Source organism: Gavia stellata, chromosome 1 (genome assembly GCF_030936135.1).
Source record: "Gavia stellata isolate bGavSte3 chromosome 1, bGavSte3.hap2, whole genome shotgun sequence".
NCBI classification, from domain to species: Eukaryota; Metazoa; Chordata; class Aves; order Gaviiformes; family Gaviidae; genus Gavia; species Gavia stellata.
This window is the reverse complement of record NC_082594.1, coordinates 74,615,403-74,637,481: the sequence shown is the minus strand read 5'-3', so window position 1 is coordinate 74,637,481 and position 22,079 is coordinate 74,615,403. Positions and strand designations below refer to the sequence as shown.

The 22,079-nt window shown below is 40.5% G+C and overlaps 1 protein-coding gene across 1 annotated transcript in view; it reads left to right on the top strand.

The window, feature by feature from the left end:
- Positions 1–2,250: 2,250 nt before the first annotated feature.
- Positions 2,251–22,079, top strand: part of HERC2 (HECT and RLD domain containing E3 ubiquitin protein ligase 2) — a 114,229-nt gene continuing 94,400 nt past the window's right edge. Inside the window, exons 1-4 of the mRNA XM_059822904.1 lie at positions 2,251–2,260; positions 3,100–3,216; positions 13,530–13,644; positions 21,263–21,400. Coding sequence (XP_059678887.1) covers positions 3,145–3,216; positions 13,530–13,644; positions 21,263–21,400 — 325 coding nt within the window. The 5' untranslated portion in view covers positions 2,251–2,260; positions 3,100–3,144. The remainder of the gene's footprint in view (positions 2,261–3,099; positions 3,217–13,529; positions 13,645–21,262; positions 21,401–22,079) is intronic.

Sequence of the window (22,079 nt, the reverse complement as noted above, 5' to 3'; positions counted from 1 at the left end):
GCGTCCACAACTTCTCTGGGCAACCTGTTCCCGTGTGATTTTCTTATAATTCCAATTTATTAGGTAAGAAGAGACTAAAATATTTCCCATCCTGGTGTGCTAGCTCTTGCTCAGCCATGGACTAGACAGAATAGACACAACATGACAAAACTTCCAGTCCCCTCATGTTAAACTTAAAGCTTTTGACATGTAGGCCTTTGGGCAGATTTTTCAAGGGAAACTACTTTTGCTTTTGAAGGCTTGTATTTTAAAGTTTCATGGATTAACTTGAGGAAATTGGGTATTTTACCCTTTTATATGAATTTTCAGGCACTTCAGAAATTTTGCACCGTATTTTACTGAAAGTGACTACTGTATCTTGATCCAAGAGAGGTCTGTGGTAAGTGATAGGCTAAACAGTTAGGCCGTGGTTGCACTTGTTACTTTGAAAATGAACCCAAGAAAAGCAAATTCACTGTGTTTTATTACAATGCTTCTTAAATAATAATAATTAAATGTTGTCTCCCTTTGGCTAACTGCCAGCCAATGGTCTCAGTTCTGTTAGAACTTCATTGACATTCAGTCTGTGGCTTCATGTTGGCCAAAGCCAACCATGTATGAGGTTCAACAAGGCCAAGTGCTCGGTCCTGCACTTGGGTCACAACAACCCCATGCAACGCTACAGGCTTGGGGATGAGTGGCTGGAACGCTCCCCTGCAGAAAAGGACCTGGGGGTGTTGATTGACAGACGGCTGGAGATGAGCCAGCAGTGTGCCCAGGTGGCCAAGAAGGCCAATGCCATCCTGGCCTGTATCAGAAATAGTGTGGCCAGCAGGAGTAGGGAGGTGATCGTGCCCCTGTACTCGGCGCTGGTGAGGCCGCACCTCGAATCCTGTGTTCAGTTTTGGGCCCCTCACTACAAGAAGGACATTGAGGTGCTGGAGCGTGTCCAGAGAAGGGCGACGAAGCTGGTGAGGGGTCTGGAGCACAAGTCTTATGAGGAGCGGCTGAGGGAACTGGGGTTGTTCAGTCTGGAGAAGAGGAGGCTGAGGGGAGACCTCATCGCTCTCTACAATTACCTGAAAGGAGGTTGTAGAGAGGTGGGTGTTGGTCTCTTCTCCCAAGTGACTAGTGACAGGACAAGAGGAATCAGCCTCAAGTTACACCAACGGAAGTTCAGGCTGGATGTTAGGAAAAACTTCTTTACTGAGGGAGTGGTGAAACACTGGAACAGGCTGCCCAGGGAAGTGGTGGAGTCACCCTCACTGGAGGTGTTCAAGGAAAGTGTAGACGAGGCATTGTGGGACATGGCTTAATGGGCACGGTGGTGTTAGTTGATGGTTGGACTTGATGATCTTACAGGTCATTTCCAACCTTAGTGATTCTGTGATTCATGTCCCATCTGCCAAGCCTTGCTCCTACTTTACTAATTCCTTAGCTGCGAGGGAACTGTAGTCTAAGTATTGTGAGAAACTTTACTTTTGCTTAATTTTAATTTCATACTAGTGATGTATTTCATCATCCTCAACAAACTTATGCTGAAGGACGATTATTGGCTTCAGTGCAGTTTCTCACTTGGGCGAGTGGCTAGCTACATTTGCCTCCGGACTCCCCTCATTGCCTGCCGTCAGCAAGTTCCTGCTTTCTTCCCCAGCATCCTTCTTCCCTTATGCATAGTGGCATCATTTTCCCATTGCCAGCCTCGACTCTTTCAGGCTGTTTCTGCCATTTTGCTTGCCTCTGAACTGCTCATTATTGACCTTTCTGCTCTGCAGTATTTAAAAGCTCTTTTTAGAAATGAACAGTATAGTTTGCAGATGGTCCCTAAACTGTCTTTAAAAAAAAACCCCAAACCCTCTTTTTTTTAATCTCTGCATCCTAACTAAAAGCAGACTTTGTTTTTTGTTATTATCAGCCGCATCGGTGAGGCGGTCGGAGACGGCCGCCCGCCCGCCCCTCAGGCCCGGCCCAGCCTCCCTGCGCCGCTCCTCTCTCCGCTGCGTCCCGTTCCGGGACAGGATGTCCCGCCTCCCCCTCCTCTCCTGATTGGCCGAGAGCTTTGCTGGCGCACTGGGGGCGGAGCCGCGCATTGGCCGAGTTTCCCCTGTCTCCAGTACCGAGGGAGGGAGGGACCGGTGAGCGGCTCTGCTGCCGGAGGGGCGGGGCGGGGCGGGCGGGCGAGGGAAGGAGGGTGGAGGATTACCCGGGGCCGAGCGGGCGGCGGTAGAGCGAGGCAAGGCAAGGGGCGAGGAGCTGCTGCCGCCGCCGCCACGGCCGGCCGGTGAGTGTGAGGGCGCTTGGCGCGCGCCCCGACGCCTCCATCTGGCTCGGTGGGGAGGGGGGAGACGGGAGACAGAGGGCGGGAGCGCCGCCCCCGCACTGTGGAGCTGGCCGCAGTGGCGGGGGGAGGAGTGGTGGGCGCGAGCGCCCTCGGCCTCGGCCTGGCGGCGCGGGGAAAGGGGCCTCCTCTCCTCAGCCCCGCGGGCGGGGCGGGGCGGCGCAGCCCCCGCGCCGTGCGCAGCGACCCCTGCCCGGGCGGGGCCTTCGCCCGCCCCTCCCGCCGGGGCCCCGTCAGCCGTCCGAGGTCCCGGCGGCCCCCGGGCTGGCCGAGGTGGGTCAGAGCCGCGGCTGGTGACCGTAACAGGCGGTGTCAGCGGGCTGTGAGGGCGGGGGGGATGTTCCTGGGAGAGGGGATGGTGCGGTGAGGGGGAGCCTCCGGGCCTCGGCTGCCGCCGGGGGCGGCGGGGAAGAGGGGGTGGGGGTGACCCTGATAATCGCTTTATGTTGGCCCGCGGCTTGCGTAATCTGCGATCAATTATTTATTTCATGCACCACTTAAGGGTCTGAGGGGTAGCGTTAGGCCGCTAATGTATTTCAGTGCAGCAGAAGGGAGGCTTCCTTCCACGAATGCTGTAGGGAAGGGAAGTGGGGTTTTTTTGGGTTCAAATAGTGTTCTTAATGCGTGTTCCTCTCTCTCACTGTGCCATTTCAGGGGATGTGAACGAGGGAGGTCCTTACGGTAAATTTTTAAAGATCAAGTGGAAGCCATCCTAGTCTGAACAAAAATAACCTTGTGTTATTTCATGTGCTAGATTGTTATTTTTCCTCATTCTGTGGCAGGTTGGGCTGCTCAGCCAGCCTGGAGAGAAGGCTGGATAAGGAACCATGTCTTCTGAATCTTTTTGTCTGGCTGCTCAAGCTAGGTTTGACTCCAAATGGTTGAAGACGGACTTACAGGTAAGGAGCTAGATAATTGTATTGCATGGTGACCTTTCAGATGCAGATCAAGGATGCTTTTAGTCTAAATAGCTGACAAACAGAAGACTGCAGCATCGCTCTTGAGATAGATGTGTAGGTTTTTTCCAGTGTGCTGATTTAAAACTGATCTTGAAGAAACACTACCTTATTCTGAGCTGCAAATACATTTGTATTGTCAGTCCAGTCCCTTCTGCTTAGAAACAAGCTGGACTACATAGGTAAGTTATCTTTGCAGAGTGTCAACGCACATAGCTGAGTATGTAGCATTGCTGCCAGAACTATAAATTCTTCATTTAGGCTGTTGCTAAACTTCTTGCCTGCATATGAGCTAGCAGCTTTAATGCACAAGAGAACTGAAGCGAAAGGTGATGGAAATCTTAATTTATATTCTGAAGAATACAGATTAGCTGTTACTGTAGTTGTTTGTATAATAGGTATAGGCTTTTTTTAAAATTTGTCTTGTTTGACAAAAAAAAATTAACTCCCTTCAAAATGTGTGGTTGAAATGAAACTGGTCTTTGGTGGAAGTTCGTTTTTGTCTTAGAAGATGATCTGTTCGTTTATCGAAGTTGCATAATACAGGGATGAGGATACTATCATGTTTTCCCAATTCAGGTTTGAAAATTAAGTGGAAAATATAGAGAAGTAGAGTGGTTTGCGTCAGTTACGTTCGTTTCAGATGAAATGGGTAACTAGAGTAAGTTCTTGTCTTGTCTGTTTTCTTCCTTCCCCTATATGTTGCATATAGGTACCTTACTTTGAATAACCTTTCCAAATTCCTGCTCAAAACTCTGAAATTCTTGTTGGGATGGGCCAGCCAATGTTATTCCTTTGCTACAGATTAATATTAATAATAATTATAACAGATTTTAAAAATTGTATCGTGAGTTACTTTACCCGAAATTAAATGCTGATAGTCTGAATGACTGAGTTCAGCTGTTCTTGTGGTTAGGCAAGGGTTTTTCCCATGCAATTGTGATTCAAAAGGAGCCTTTCTCCAATATTTTACCTCAAACAAGCTAAATCAGAATGAGAAGTGACAGATACAAGACTTACTAAATAATGTAACCTCTAAAGCTGTATGTAAATGCTATAATATGATAGGGCTTGCTCTTGATTTGGCTAGATTAGTTCTATTTTCATCTTTTATTCTTACGAGAGTAAAAGTTTTGATCCAAAGTTAGATGATTTGGCTAATGTGGTAAGACAATTTGAAGATAAGCATATTAAGAAATACAGCAATATTTTTGTGTTCCCTGGAAGCTGGCTTCTAGATTACAAATATGTTGCTTCAATGATTGTAGAATAGAAGAAAATTCTAGCTGAAAAAGTGGCAATCTTTGTTTGTAACAGCTGCTGACTATGCATTGCCTATTTTTCTTCTGTATTATAGGGGGTGAAAAATGTGACTGTTCATGTGATTTGTCAGATTTTTCCTCTTATTACTAGTACCTTTTTTCCTACATACCTTTTTTCTGTTTATGTAAACTTTTGACAAGAGGGCCATCCAAACTTTAAGGATTATTTTCCGCTGAGTGTGTATACATGCAGTGAAATATTTGTCTTTTATGAGACTGTTGTGTAGTTAATGTGCTGTAATAATCCCTTTTAATAATAAAAATGTTAATTTGTAACATTTTTGTGAATAAGCTCTCTTATAAATAAGAGTTCTTTATGAGTAATAGCAAGATAGACTGCTAATTGCCAGGGTACTCCCTTTGTTTTCTTCCAATCATGCTGTAGTCAAAATAATGAGATTAATGAAATAAGAGAACAGTAATCATTTGTGATCTGCTGGATGCAAACATCCCTTCTCTGGAATCTGATGACTAGCCAGGCCTCCTGAGTGTAATATAATTTTCTTATTAGGTTAACTGTTTTTGGTATTACATAGGTCCTCATCACAGAACACTGTCTGGATGTAAGTGTTCAGTATTTTAAAAACAGTGCATGTGAATCTTGAATTGCTCCTTTTTAATGTATTAAATGGCAGATGTCTTCTGTCAAGTAAAGGGGTTTTGGGCTCTGGGGAATTTTTCTGTTGCATGATTGACTATTTTAGCTACTGGTTGACTAGCGTGACTTAGCTGCATGTGAAATTTCTTTATAGGTATAAATCCTTTCTCTTAATCCATTAAGTTCTATGTGTACCGAATACGCTGATTTCCTACTGTGTATGTTTTTACTGGCTGACTATAGAAGGGCCTTATTGTGTTTAAGAGACTGTCAACAGGAATTGAGCATAGTACCTGGGAGAGGTTTGAAGAAAGGCACACTAATTTATGTGACTTAATCAAGCTGATTACAAATTATTGTTTGGAATCAGACCCTGAAACTCTTCACTTGGCAGCTAGATTTTTAACTTTTCACTGTACAGCAGTCAAGGGGTGGGTTGGTGAAAGTCCTTGGAGAAATAGAATTATACCAGGGAGTTCCTACCTTAGGAGACATACAGAGATTGATTAGTCTTTAAAACTAACTTTTTTTGTTTTTAAATGAAGTTCTTTGCTGCTGCAAAATTTGGGGAGTATAGCTAGAACATCACCATTAATAAAAGAATCCTATATAAAACAGGTGGATTTTAGTACAGGTCACTTTTTCATGGGTCATGTTTAGTGTAGTTGCTAGAAAGGTTAGCATATCACTTAAATGTCCAATTTTTTTTTTAGACTTGAATAAATATGTTTAAAAAATCTACCTATTTATGTCTATTACTAGTAGAAACCATCATATTTATAGCAAAATCTGTGTGTAATGGGAGATTGTGTTTTATTGGCTGTTTCTATGGAAGACATCTTTTTTTTGTAAAAGGAAAGTATAAAAAATACACAAATGGAAGGGAGGATTAAAATTGTTTACTTAAACCTAAACACCCAGTTTGCTGAATTAAACTGTGCTTAAAATAATTCCGATTAAATAGATGTACTGTACTACTGATTTAGAACTTTATGCAGAGAACTTTAATTAGTGATGGCTGAATAACAAAAAACTGTAATTGCTGTCAGCTAATGGGATGCATGTGTCTGTTTGAATGGTGTTTATTAGTCTGCTTATTCTGGATCCTGTGGAGAACTATTGTGCTTAATAGCAAGGGTTAGAGGTGAAAAACTTCGTTTTCCTGTAGTGTGGAAAAAAGCTTTAGGCAACAGTCAAGGTGCAAGAGCTGTCTACAAGAGAAATAGGATGCATTTTCATCAGTTCTCATTGAGTTCATAGCTGGCAGGCTATTTCTGTCATCTTCTTTTGCCACAGAGATGAGAGTGAGCTTTTAAAAATGAAACAGCCACCTGTAAGAGTTGCATTGGTCTGAAATCTTTTTTACCTTCCCTTCCAAGTTAAATTTGGCATTTTGATTTTCATGAAAATCCTACTCTTCTGGCATCTAGATCAGTGTCTTTGCTTGTGAGAAGGTAATGTAAATAAATGATGTCTTGATTATTAAAAACAAGAAGTTAGTGAAAGTTGCTTTCTCTATTTTGTTGATTTCCTGTTAATTTTCTTCCTAGTTTTGGTTTTCTGATCAAAAAAATTTCTCCGAAATAAGTGATTTCCAGAGGGAGGGGTGAGGACTATATGTGGAGTGATAGGTTAGAGAAATTAAATTTAATGTTTATGCAAATATTCGGGCTCAAACAGAACTACTGTTCTGCAAATGGAGAAGGTTAGAGAATTTATCTTCTAAGTTTGAGGGAATTGCATAGTTTTTCTTTGCATATGACCATTAACTGTTAATAAACTTTTGCAACAAATGGAAGACTTATTATGGGGGAAGACTTATTATGGGGGCATTTCTAGTTTAACCGCAAATCTGTTGAAGTTATGTGGGGCTGCTGAACTTTTCTGTCTTTGCTGTCAGAGCTTTAGAACTGTATGTTTAGATCTAATGATGTTCCACTGTGCTTTGCATAGGTGTGATAAGCAGCTGTGGTTTCAGGACATGCTTCAGCAGGGAAGGAAGGAAGCTAGGACAAAATACTGAGGAAGATGACAATGAAAAAGGAAACACAAATTGAATGGATTCAAAAAAGCAAAACCAACAGAGAGGTGTGGGAAAGGACTTACTGTTCTGTGATTTTCTTCACCATTACTGGGCTGAAAAACTTTTTGAAAAAAACTTTCTAAAGAAAATTGTGTTTTAATGTAGTCTTTAAAATACAGGTAACGGCTAATGCAGAAGTAAATGAACAGAAGAACAGAGTCTCTCCCCCCTCCACCCTGCTGGTAATGCTGAGGTGAAGATTATTTAAGTAGCTTATATTTTAAATCCATATTGACTTTTTGTGATTATGAAGTCACTTTCCTGAATTTCCAGTGCAGTTATGTAATCAGGAATGCTACCTGAATCAATCCTTGTCCTTTTGTGTCATTTTCTTTTCCTGGCTTCATTTTTCTTGAGCTTGAGTTAACTTTTGTGGAGGCTTCTATGCTTTCTACAGGAAAGTTTATGAAACCACATCAAGAACGTGATCTGTTGTATCACATGGAGTAAGCTTTGTCTGACTTAAACTGTTGACTTTAGAGCAAAAGCACAGCTGCTGATTATTCTTAAAATCATAGAATCATAAAATGGTTTGGGTTGGAAGGGACCTTAAAGATCTAGTTCCAACCCCCCTGCCATGGGCAGGGACACCTTCCACTAGACCAGGTTACTAAAAGCCCCATCCAGCCTGGCCTTGAACACTTCCAGGGATGGGGCATCAACAACTTCTCTGGGCAACCTGTTCCACTGCCTCACCACCCTCATGGTGAAGAGTTTCTTCCTTATATCTAACCTAAACCTACCCTCTTTCAGTTTAAAGGCATTACCCCTCGTCCTGTCACTACATGCCCTTGTAAAAAGTCCCTCTCCAGCTTTCTTGCAGGTCCCCTTCAGGTACTGGAAGCCTGCTATAAGGTCTCCCTGGAGCCTTCTCTCCTCCAGGCTGAACAACCCCAACTCTCTCAGCCTGTCTTCACAGGAGAGGTGCTCCAGCCCTCTGATCATCTTTGTGGCCCTCCTCTGGACCTGCTCCAACAGGTCCATGTCTTTCTTGTGCTGGGGACCCCAGAGCTGGATGCAGTACTCCAGGTGGGGTCTCACGAGAGCGGAGTAGAGGTGGAGAATCGCCTCCCTCGACCTGCTGGTCATGCTTCTTCTGATGCAGCCCAGGATACAGCTGGCTTTCTGGGCTGCAAGCATGCACTGCTGGCTCACATTGAGCTTCTCATTAACCAACACCCCCAAGTCCTTATTAAAACTTATTTAAAAAAAAATTGTAGTGGTGCTTTGAGATTTCTCAGAAGCTTATCCAGTTATGGTTGCAAGATTTAATTTTCTTGAAATGTAAGAAATGTTAACACCAGTGCCTTATTCTCTAGAGTTGATGGGGATGGATGAGAATTTCACTGCCAGTCCTACTGGAGAATGGCAGCAGCATATGCCAGCAACCAAACTAGATGTCCCTTTGACTTAATTAAATGTTGTACCAGACAGAATAAATTACAGTTTAACTGCAGGGATAAGATTAGCAAAAGATTAGAGTGGGGGCTGCCCAGTTTACAGTACAGTAGAAGTTCACTTTGAAGTCTGTTTAGGCCCTTGCTTTTTTGGCTTGGGATAAGTGAGAAGGGCTGAGTAAGGTCTATGTAGGAAGTACGAATTTAGTGAGATACATGCCTTCAAAGTGCAGAGATCAAGACATGGTCTGGGGATGAGAATGTGTGACAAATGGTGGAAGTGGCTTGGGGTTTGTGAAGGTGAGGTGCATAGGAGAGGAGGATATGTGGCTGTGGTTTTTATCCAAGAGGAGGTCAGGAGATGTCATGGGAAGAACAAGGGAGATTTTGGGCACTTGATTTGGTGGAATGAGTAGGAGGATTAAGAACACGGGCCAAGGTTGTAAGGCAATGGATAGTAGTGGTGGAGCATGGAGCTGCTATTGTCTCCGTCTTGGGAAGGCAGCGTGAAGGTGGTGGGGCAAGCAGGGACTTGGGGTCCTTGTAGGGTTTTTAGAGAGTGTACATCTCTGGCACTGTTGCCAGTTGCAAAATTTCAGTGCATACTTAATTTGTTAACTTACTGAGTTTGTCAAGCTCATCCCTTTAAAGATTCACAAATAAAGTTACTAAATTATTAAAGGGAAAGATGTCCACATAAATCAAGCAGTCTAGTGAGAGAGTGTTAGACTTAACAAAATACAGGTATGTACTCTTGCAACCCCAGTATGTCAGAAACAATTTAAGACACTAAACATGTTTTTCTTCTATTGCACTGCACCATCGATTGCCTTGTGAACTGTCTTTAAAGAATTGAGTGCAAGAAGAACAGTATTATTGAACGAGTCATATTTTTTGGAAAATAGAAACCAAAGAGAGATGTTTTTCAAATTTGTTCTGAACAAAGTTCTAGTTCTTCTGTCTCAGCACTTGGATGTGTTGATAGACTCCTTGCAAATGACTGAATGCAAGAAGTATCGGTCGGAGCAGAAGACGAAAGTAGTATGTGCTTGTGCTGCCTAAGATAGTCTCAAAACACTATAGAAAGAAAGAAAAGCGGGATTGTGTAGTCAAATTAGGTATTTGACTTTTCTACCATACAGTTGACTTACTGTTATCTTCAGCTGCTAGTTTCACAGGATCACAAATGGTTGAGGATGGAAGGGACCTCTGGAGGTCATCTGGTCCAACCCCCTGCTCAAGTAGGGCCACCTACAGCCAGTTGCCCAGGACCATGTCCAAATGGCTTTTTAATATCTCCAAGGATGGAGACTCCACAGCCTCCCTGTGCAACCTGTGCCAGTGCTTGGTCACCCTCACAGTGAAAAAGCATTTCCTGATGGTCAGAGGGAACCTCCTGTGTTTCAGTTTGTGTCCATTGCCTCTGGTCCTGCCACTGGGCACCACTGAGCAAAGCCTGGCTCCATCTTCTTTACACCTTCCCTTCAGATATTTATATACATTAATGAGTTCCCCCCCAAGCCTTCTTGAGGCTAAACAGTCCCAGCTCTCTCAGCCTTTCCTCATAGGAGAGATGTTCCAGTCCCTTTATCAGCTTTGTGGCCCTTTGTTCGACTCTCTCCAGTATGTCCCATGTCTCTTGTACTGGGGAACCCAGAACTGGACCCAGTATTCCCAGTGTGGCCTCACCAGTGCTGAGTAGAGGGGAAGGATCACCTGTGCTGGCAACACTCCTCCTAATGCAGCCCAGGACACCCATTAACCTTCTTTGTGGCAAGGGCACATTGGTGGTTCACGTTCAACTTGGTGTCCACCAGGACCCCCTGGTTCTTTTCTGCCAAGCTGCTTTCGAGCTGCATTACCCCCAGCATACATTGGTGCATGGGGTTGTTTCTCCCCAAGTGCAGGACTTTGCACTTCTCCTTGTTGAACTTCATGAGGTTCCTGTCAGCCCATTTCTCCAGCCTGTCGGGATCCCTCTGCATGGCAGCACGACCCTCTGGCATTATCAGCCACTCTTCCCCCTTTCTGTTGATTAAGTGAAATAATTTTCTTAAGAGTGTTGTGGAGCTTCTATTATGGTTATAAAATTTTGGGATCATGAAGATAAAATTGCTTGAATAATTTATTACTTAAAAACTCAGACTTTTCTTTCACTTTTGACTGTCATAGTGGCAATTCACTGTTTAATAGATCTGCTGAACACTGAGTAGATTAATAGTGAACTTGTTGGAATTGAGTTGCCCTCAGTTATGACAGATGAATTGGTTGTAAGTACTGTTTCTTAATTATCCTTTCAGTTGGTTGCTTTGATTATTGCTACAAAAAAGTCCACGTTCCTTTACTTTCAAACATGTCTCCTTTTCCCACTCCCCCAACTTATATACCATTGGCAAAATGTTAACCTGAATAAAAGCAAAGTTGTTTATCTGAAGGCTGCTTATGGTGTAACCTTCCACATGAGATACTTGGAGAAGGAGGGGGAACTCTTCTCTGACCTGTAATCTTGGTAGTTGCTCTATCTTTATGCAACATGCCAAGAAAGTGACTTTGATAAGAATTTGAACGCCAAACCCAAGGCAGAACGAATTTTGTTTACTTTTTCATTTTTTAGTTGCTTGAAAGACTTGGGTGAACTTTGTGCCATGTGAAAGGGTTAGAAGTTAAAACAGAGAAAACAATTCTGGATTCTGTTTTACAGCAATGCTTACAAAAGTAGTAAGTTTTCTGAAATAAAACAATGCTGCATTATGAAGAACCTTGAATTCAAAGCCTGTAGGCCTTTAGATTGTAAGCTTAAAGGCTGTGAGAGTCATTTTCCATACCAAGGTGATGTGAAAATGTGAAATGTATGAAAAGGCAGTTTATCAGACAAAAATCTTAACTTTGTGAAAACCATAATTTATTATGCAACCCATCTGGAGGGTTGCCTCACTCACTATTTTTCAAGCTTGTTTTTTAGCATAGGTTAGCATTCAATAGCTGAATGTTTAAAAAAAATAATCTTCTATCACATATGAGCCAAAAATAGTGAAACAGTTGTGTTTAGCAGTTTTTGCAAGAAAAAAAGTGTGAAAAATAAATTCCTCAAGTGCCCCACTAAAGTATATGACCACATCTGATGAAAGAGAAGGTGAATGCCATTTATTTTTGAAATATTTGTAGACTGAGAACAATGCAAGCACAGTCAATGGTGAATGGTTGATTTTTTGCATTGTTGAAATGCAACTTTACTTCAGACTGTTCCAATTTTTAAAAAATTAAGCCAAAAAGTACAGCTTTTAGCAAAACACAGCATCTTTGCAAAAGCTCTATGTGCTGTCTAGCTTTGAAAAGCCAGGACTGTACCTTTCAGTAAAGCACAGTGTAATTCTGGTGCTGCACGACTGATGAATTGCAAATAAGTTGAATAATGTCTAGCTCACGCTGTGTGAGTCAAGAAACTACTATGTTAATTTAGCGTGTTACAGTAGTGTCAAAACATGCAACTTGTCTTTAATTCTTCATGTTCACTGATATTAGCTAGATCAGCAAATGACTTCCCTGCTGGTGGTTGTGACTTCTAAAACCTGTAATCTTTAATCATTAAAATATCTTTAGGAAATAGATAAAAATAAAATATAAGTGGACTTCTTTGTATAATAGTAAATATTTTACAGCGGTTGTGTAAGTAGTATCTTTGTATTACTCTTCAGTTAAAACGCTTTGGATTTGAATACTAGTTACATAACACAAAGATGCTTCTGCATAAGCCTTCAGCAGGTTTTTTTTTTAAATCTCTCCACTGCACCACTTCAGTATGCTAAAGGTATTCTCTGTTTTTCAATTTAATGTACTCCCCTCCTCCCTTATGCTATACAGTTGCAAATTGTAGCCTGGTTATTATGGAATTTGCTTGGGATGTTGACACCACTTTTGCAGCATTTTATAAAGCAGAGATCAGTATTAGTAGAAGACAAGTTATCCTGGTCATTAGGATTCTTCAAGGGAGATCCAAATTGATAAATCACTAGGAGACGTGTGTTACAGCTGGTGCTTTCTTGAGCGCTTCCAGCTAGCACAGTCCTGCCATTTGTTCTATTGTATTTGTCCTATTGCTCACATAGCATATTGGGAACTGACCTGGGCTGAGGTGGCCCCTTGCTCTTCTCCCAGGCACAGCTGGTTTTAGTCTTGATTGGTTCCATAATCTGGTTCAGCAGATGATCATGCACATGCATTAGCCTGCATGTGAGAGGAGGCATTGTAGCAGCTGGAAGGAAGAGGGAGGTCTGTGAAAGATGCTTTGCACAGCAGGATCAGTTTGAACTGGTTAAATACATTTATGAATCTGTGCCTTGATGTCATGTGTTCTGGTTGAGTGCACAGCTCTTCAGTTCCTCGTTTGGAGAGGGCACTGTATTGACTTTCTTCAAGCTTCCCCGTTTTGTGACTTTATGCAGCTTGTCTTTGTTTGGATAGCTTTTCCTTCAGGGAAGAAGGACACCCCACCTCATCCCCCCCCTCTCCAATTACTGCATGATGTCATCTTGAATGCGTGGATAGTTCTGAGGTGACCAAATTTGTGCTTTTGATGAGAATTTTTCACCGAAAGAAAGTTCATCTTGCTGTATTTGAGCCTATCTAAAAGTTACTGCTTTGTGCTTTTAGTCTGAAAATAACATAGCTAGAGAATCGGAGATCCTGAAGATCATTGAAATCCCTAGCATATACACACAATGAATATTCTAGTGAGGTGATACATGTGTTTCCTTTCTTTTGGGACAAAATATAAAATCTGATGTATTTAAATGTTAGCTTGAGTTGGCTTGAGAGAAAATTGTGTGTAACTATGTGTCATGTATTATTTGTAATAGCTTGCTTTTACGCGAGATGGACTATGTGGCTTGTGGAATGAAATGGTAAAAGATGGGGAGATTGTATATCCTGGAACAGAGTTAACACAAAGTGGTGAAGTACCTCCAAGAAAAGGTATGTTTTTTTAAATTATCTTTTTTCTTTATTCATTTTTTCTTTCATTGTGATGATGAAAATGGAATTCAAATTTCATACTGTTACAGAACTTTGGTTTATTGTTATCTGTCTATACAAATTGCAGGTGTTCATGTTTTGAATAAAATTGAAACTGATTTCTTAAAAGCGTGCAGAAAGGTAACGTCTAAGCCTTCAGATGAAGGCTTAAATCTGTTCCAGCCTTTTGAAATTAAACTTCATAACTAGGCATTTTATTATGAGAGAGGCTTGGCAGTGTCCTTTTGTTTGGTATGCTTGGTCTGCTTACAGCTGAAGCCTTTGTTTAAAGTAAGTGGACTGAGGAATGAGGAACGGGGTAAAGCTGATACTGCTATTTATAATTTTGTTTACAATCTTCATAAAGTAACTAAAAGGTCAGCTAAAAAACTGTCCACAATCTGACTGAGAATGTAATGTTGTTTTTTCTTTTTTTCTTTTGTCTTCTACAGTACTTGAGAGCAATTTAAACACTGCAAATCCTGCAAATGGCAGAGTAATGCATCTCTTTAGAGAGATTACTTTGGTGGAGGTGGATTTTATTTCGTGATGGGCTAGCCAAAATGCAGTGATTCTGCTCTTGCCTTTTTTCCTTCTTCTGATTGTGGCGCTTTTTTGACTCCTTATTGAACAGAAGATTAAACTGGTCAAAAAAGGAAAAGGTTTATGTTTCCTAACCTGGCTGAAATGGGCTCACCAAATGGTCAGATAAGTTTTGTCAGTAATTTATGTGACCCCCAAATAAATGAGGCTCTGTCTAGGAGAAGGGTGGAAATACTGCCTTTGGTAGCAGTGAGCTATTATTTCAGCTTCTGTTACTTCCTGAACTGTACTGTTGGATAGGCGTGATATTTCAAACCAGTAATGCTCAATTCCTTATGGAGAGAATTTTTTCTTTTGTTGTACCTATGATCTGTCACCTTTAAAAAATGGCGGGGAGGGAGAAGTCTTTTTGACTAGAGGAAGTTATTTCTAGAGGAAAGAAGCTATAATAAATAGTTCATGAGAGGAGAGTGAGTTATATGTTATTTTTATCAAGAGTATAAGCTTTGTGGTTGTGAGTGGCTGCGTGCTGTTGTAAGGACTAGAATTATGCTCCTGATTGTTTCAGAGTTAGAAAACTTTTTTTGTTCTTCTGCTGCTGGCCCTTTTGAATATTATTGTTGACACTGGACAAAAATACAACTGATGTTATCAGAAAGGCTACTGCGACAGCTGCTCATGAAATAAGTGGAAGTAGTGTAATATTTTTTTCCTTAGGATTGGCTAGCTTCATGTATATTGCTAAAAGGTGTCATAAACTTGATGCAGTAAAGGGAAGGGTTATCCTCCAAATGAACTGTGGGAAATGCTTTCCCATTCACTGACACTCATGATAGAGTTGTTGTGACGGTCATGGTCTAATGATTCAACACGCTCTGCTCTCATATAGCAAAAAGATAACAAACACCTATAATGATAAAGACAATATATTAAGTAAATACCTGCTTTACAAATTAAGTTGATGCAGTTTTCTCTTTTTGTGCCACATACTTACACACTGTTTTTAGAGTTGTACCTGTGCTGGTCTTTGACAGAAGACTGTTCTTCCATTATCTTTATAGCTAAGTAGCCACAGAGAATTGGGATTTTTGTTAGTTATGGTGCTGTAGTGCTTTCAGTGATTCTGAGAAAGTTTATAGAATGATGTCATAGTGTAATTGGTTTTTGTTCTCAGGGGAATAATTGAAATATCAACTAGGAAAATGCAAGTTGTCAGTTCTGATCCAAAATGTAGAGAGCAGTACAAAGTAAAAAAAAAAACAAAACCAGAAGTGCTAAGCAAGTCAGTCATCCGTGACTTCACATGTTCATCTACACTTGGAACACTATTCTGAATAATGATGTGAAGGTTTTTTTAAGTGCTGGATGTATGTATGTATACATGACTTCGAAGGATCAAAAAGGTATAAAGTATTAAAGGCTGTAGGATACTGTTACTTAAAAATACAAAAATTCTGACAGTTTACTGTAGAAATAAGGCATTTATTTATACTTAAAATATCAGTGGTCCAAGCTGTGATGAGGCTTTCAAAAGCTTTCTTATATGTGTGGGGTCTGGTGTTTTGGGGTTTCTTTTTGGGTTTTGGTTTTTTTTTTGGTTAAAGCAAGACTGCCACTTGTTGCCAGTACTGTATTGTGGTGGGTTGACCTTAGGCAGCTGCCCACCTAGCTTCTTGCTTACTGCCCCTCCTCAATAGGACAGAGGGAGAAAATAAAATGGAAAAGCTCTTGGGTTGAGATAAAGCCAGGGAGATCACTTACCAGTTACTGTCATGGGCAAAACAGACTTGACTTGGAGAAAATTTAAATTAATTTATTGCTAATTAAAATAGAGTTGGATAGTGAGTACCAAAGATAAAAATTAAAACACCACCTTCCCCTCGCCTTTCCTTCTGGAGGGGTTAACTGTAGGTATTATATAGCACAGATCACATCTGTTCCTTTCCACAACTGGAGTGTCTGTGTTCTTCTACATAGGTACTTCTAAAACATGTATTTCTTGAAAAGTTACTGTAGTTTAGAAATTTAAATACAGCTTTTTCAGGCTCTTAACTCTTAGAATTAATGTATGAATTCTCTTTCAGTGAAGTTAGCCTTCATAAATGCCATTGTGCTGGCCTACGTGATTGGTAAAATACAACCGTCTTGCTTACTAGACTTGAGCTTTGAGAAGAAAAAGCTAATCAAGGCTATTTTTGGTCAGTATCGATCAGATTGTATATTTGATTTTGTTAGGCAGTAGTAAATCATGGAACCAGAAAAATTGACGGTCACTTTGCACCTCTGAACTTGCAGTTCAAATTAAGTTTCATGAAATTAAAATCTAGAGTATTTCAGTCTGTTTAGTTGGTAGTTACTTTTTTGCATAAATGATCTACAAATGTAATTGAAGAGGAGAGGGAAAAGTGCATATGAGATTTATGTAAAACCCAGTACTTTTAATATAAAAGCAATGTATTTTAATCTCAATATTGAGATTTCGCTGCTAAATTGTCTAATTTGAAGATAAATAAGAAAGGTTGCTCTAAGTAGAGCTTTTTATTCAATCTGTTTTACGAAGTTTTGATTTATGCCCATCCATTGTAACTCCTTTTCTTCACTGGTGCTATAGCTCTCTTTTGATGCTGACTGGGCTGCTCAGAAGAGGCACTTCATTCTTTCAGGGGATATCAGCAGTGGCAGTAGACTGGAAGAATATGCTATTGATAGCGAAAAGCATTCCTTTTCTCTCTAGGAAGAATATGCAAATAGTGTATTTTTTTCCCCTGTTAACAAGAACATTTAGTTGGGAATAACCTCTTTGTTTTTTCTTCATGGCATTTTCAGAAAAGCATGTTTGATAAATGCATTCAGCAGAATGTGTTTGCATGTTTCCAAGTATCAACTGAGGACACAGCTGTGACAGTAGTGATGTCCAAATACAGGTGCACTTCCAGCATGGCATGTACTTAAAAGATAATTAGGCTGCCCTCAGGAAATTTGGATGAGATTAGTATCTTATATACTGGAAACTATGTACTGAAAATAATAAAACGTATTAAATAACATTGTTATTACTGAATTTTTAAGTTGGAGAACCATTACTCTAAATTTTTAAGACATATCAGTCAGCTATGCAGGTCTCTTTTGTGGGTTGTTTTTTTATTTTTGATTCCTTAAACTTCTGTATAGGTGGGAATTTCTGTTTCAGTTAGCTATTTTAAGTTCCAGAGCAAACATATAAAATTGTCAGCTTTGTCCCTCAGTCCTGCCTTTCGTAAACACTGTGGGCTTCCTCTTCTCTTCTGATCCCCCTTTCCTGTAAGTTGGACCTTTGTCAGCCTAGTGCCGTCGAATCCACAAACCTCATTTAGTGTTGCACCTGCAGATAGGTAATAAAGTCCAAATGCCACAAGTGATTCCAGAGAGGCTGGCAGAAACCAAATCTTTATGATAAGAGTAACAGTATGTGGGAATTGGTTATGGCAACTACCGTTCAGACCGTATAAGTATCAAACTGTAGTAGCAAGCAGGCATATAGGCTGGCACATGCTTTGAGCCTCCTTTCTCATGTAAGAACGAGCTTGTTGAAAGTGCGAAGTGCCTCTTTTCTCTCCCTCTTTTCTGCTTCCCCCAATCCAGCTATGTTGGCTGTACTTAGTGGCTCAAGTGTTCAGTACTGAGCTGTGGATTATTGTACTCTTTGCAGGACAGAGGGAAGTCTGTAGTCACCCTGTTGGACAGTTTGACTTCATAAGTATAAAACGCTTTATTGCATATTCAACAAATAATTTCAAGGATGCATTTTAAAAAAATAGCATACCAGGGAAGAACAGAAACTTTATTTCTGATTAGGGTTAGGAGATCAGAATCTTCTGTCATCTGGACTTCTGTACCTGGAAGGCTCTGTAAACATGATTTGCAAATGGTTAGGCGTGCATCCTTCCTTCACAAATAACTATCAGTTGAAGTTTGTATATGTGTATATATATAAAAGAAAAGGTCTTCTACAGAAAACAAAGTATTATTTTGTATTGCAGTTGAAATACTTCCTGGATCTGAGACTGCCAAATACTATTTTAGAGTATTTGTAAAATACAGCCTTTGCCTAAAGCACACTGTGTAACTTTTTGCCTTGTGAATGGCAGCATCTGTTCGGAAATGGTTGCAGGCTTTTTCTTTCTACTGAGGGATTCCTAACTATATCAGTTCATTGGCGTTTAACAGCAGCACAAGATCATACTGTAACAGGTGCTAGAGGTGACTGCAGTGTCAGTTATTTTCTTCGTTGACTATGAAATGTAAGTTCCACCTTTAGTTGCTTCCTTTTTATCTTCCGTTTATACTGGATTAGACTATTGCTCTGCAAGATCAAGCACACATGGTGAGCTACTGTGCTTCGGTTTGGGAGCTAACCTCTAATTGAGGATGGTTACTTCAGTTGCTCAGTCTTGACTGGCTAAGCATACCTACCTCAGCTCGGAGGCTTAAGGTTGTAAACCAAAACATAGTTAAGAGAAAGTTCTTTCAGGGAAATGTTACACAGTTGTTTTCCCCCACCACAATATTCATGCTTCAGTCTGAGAAAAATTAAGTTAAAACAGGTTGTCACACTGCAACGTGTTTTTGCATGCATTTTTAGAAAACTGTCTTAATTGTTATTTTGGCATGTGCTGGCTTCACTCAAGGTTTCTTCCTCCTTGCCTCTCTTTCTGAAAAATTCTTGGGGCTCCCTTTTTAAAAATCCCTCTCATTAAGCATAACTGAGCTTCTACAATTATGATGTCTGTGTTGCTTCTTTCAATCTAGACTGATACCAAATTTGTCCCTTATGGGGCAAGTGGTTTTTTTGCAAGTATAGTGAAAAGTCTTTTGGAACAATTTGACATGGGTTTTAATGTGATTTTTAGCTCAGCTCCTTTGTACTTCTCTCATTGCTCCCCTTTTCTGTTCATACAGTCAATGAAAAAAAAATCCTCCTTGTGGATTTGTGTGTCAAGGTCGTTTTTATACAATACAAAGCTTAAGTTCCCACCTGGATTGGTACCTTCTCTATTTGTAGTGAGGAGTTGGGCAAAATGACTAAGTTTGTAGCCCTTTGTTGTCATCCTTTGCAAGGATCTGTTAAAAAGTGTGACAAGTTCTCTTACAGCTGCCTGTGAAACGTAGTGTCTTGGCACAACACCCTTCTACCCACTAACTAAAATCCCAGACCCTGCGGAGTGTGTCTCTGGATGTGTGGGTGAGTGGAGAAACAGTGAGATTATGGTGTTACTATGGGAATATTCTGAACTACTGGGGCTAAACAGGGTCCTTAGTCGCTGATGCAACTCTATAATGGAATCTGTGCCTTTAATATTATTTGCTTGTGCCTTGGAATAGAAACAGCTAGATTCAGTCACATCTTGGACATGTGTTATGCTGATGACTGCTGTACTATTGGCTATTCCTTGGTGTTTGAGAGAAACGGTTATACTCTCTATGATCACCACTTACAAGTAGGATATCCAAACTTCTTTTTCCTGTTCTCAAGTGATTTTGCTATCCCTTGCTTAGCCCTCAATCTCAGCTGCAGCATGCATACTGCAGTTATGTCTCATCTTCTTTTTTTCCTATTCTCCTTCAGCCTGAGCAGTAGTGTGTGTTATAGGTTAGGAAACATTGACTTTAATTTAAAACTTGTATAATTAAGGCACCTTAAAAAGGGTTTATTTTGGGAGGTGCTGTTGTCTACAATCTAACAAGTTTTTAACAGAGGCAATCACAGATCCAGTAACAACCAAATTAGGTATTCACTTTTTTTCAGGCCAGATGGAAAGAATAGTTGAATGTTTTTGTACATTGTGATAGGTGTATTTTGTATGTTCTGAGTTAATGAGAGTCTTTTGATCTCCAAGTGGGGTCATGGTGAGTCTGAGGCAGGCTGCAATCAGATGTGCTGTGTCTGGCTACAGCTGTAAACCTCTTGCTTATTGGTGTCTTCTGAAATACACTGGTACAAATGCATATGTTTTGGGGGTGGGGGGTGAGATAGGAAAAAAGATAAAATTCTAATGCTTGTCTGGATTGTTGTGGCTGGGAGATTTGCAGAGGGAGTCTATGGAGACTAGATTGGCAGATAGGAATGGAGGATCAGTCGTTTTTAAGAGCCTGGTGAAAATGGCTAGAACTAAACTCTTCATGGGTAAGTTGCAAGTGCTGGACTTGAGAAATTTGGGGGGATATTTTTAGAAAAGAAGGTCAGGGTGAGGAAAGCAGTTGCCAGTGTGGCCTTTAATTGTAAGGCAATCTTGTGCATTGAACTGACTGGACGTATGGCTATGGAAATCCATATCCCCAATATGAATAAGGAGAGAATTCCAGCTGTCTAGTTCTACTGTGTTTAGAAAATGGGGACTTCCATGCAGACTTCGATTATAGAGATAAGTGACTAATGTCTGTGTTCTGTCTTTATGAAAGTAATCACAAAAGGATTGCAAACGCCGTTTTGTTGCTTGGGCAGAAAGTGGTGGTATTATTTTCATTACTTGCTGGTAATTACTAAGATGCTAGATACATTACAGATGTTGAAATACTGCTGCATAAATTTAGTGTAAATGCCAATATATAGCTCTCCGTGATTTTGAAATTAAGGCAATTTCTATCTTTTTTTTCTGTGTTGGAAATGGAATTTGAAAACATAAATACTGCGGAAATGTGGATAGTTGGGAGCAAAATCTATTTAAAGTGCATCCTTTGCGATACTGTGTGTTGCAAATCCTTTGCAAGTCTTATGTGATGGTATTGATATTAAATGTTCATCCTCCCTAGGAGGTTACAGCAGTGATTTCTGGATTCTAAGGTCACTGTCTTATGAAATGTAACATGAGACATAACACCTGTGACAGTTAACGTGGTAAAATACTACTTCCCCCCACCCTGTACTCTTAATGACAGACAACATTGCTGTAAACTTGTGGGCTGGGCATTTCAGCTTTACATTTCTAATCTGGAACGGAATTCAAGGGGGAACTAGCTTAACTGGTCTTTTTCCTCCTCCCCCCCTTTTTTTCTTTAGATGATAGCACTGAATGCCAATCTGCATCAAAGAAAGAAGAGCAAAATGACAAAGAAAAGAAAGATGAAGAAGAGACGCCGCTGCCCACTTACAGGGCCAAATCGATTGTTGAGAGTTGGGTGTGGGGCAAACAACCAGGTATTACAGCTATTTTGGTCATTCTCACTGAAGTATTATGTATTCTATATTGATCGCTACTTTTGTACCATCACAAGTAATTGGAGCAAATGTACTTGCTGACATGCATCTGTTATGTTAGTGGAATAAGGTGGGTAAGTGGTTAACTGTGATTCAAGTTAAACATTTACTATAATTACTTTCAGATTTAATTAGACTCATGGCTTGAAGAGTCAATTTGTATCTTTCATGCTGCTTGAAGGAATGATAAAGTGACTTGGAACAAATGCAGTTATACAGTGAAATCTTACAGTGTCTTCAGAATATTTCTTTTCAGTTGCAGACACTAAAAAGAAATCGCTTATTTTCTGAAGCCTGGATTTTCTGCAGGCAATAAAGGTTTTATACGTGATTTTTCTTTTTGATTTCATGGTCTGGTAGATAAGTTTGAGTGAATCATGGAAGGAAGGTTGAAATGGTTAATTCAATTAACTGTCTGTCCTGACCTTTGCTGACCATGATCTCACCTATGATGGCAGTGGAAAAATGGTTTGTGTGTTCACATCTTCATGTATGGCTCTATAACATAACTGATTTTGATACTGAAGCCAGTTGAAGTTCATGGCTACTTATTACTGCAGAGCATCAGTTCATTGTCTAAAATTGTCCATGATTAAAAATAGCAGATCAGAAGAAGCTT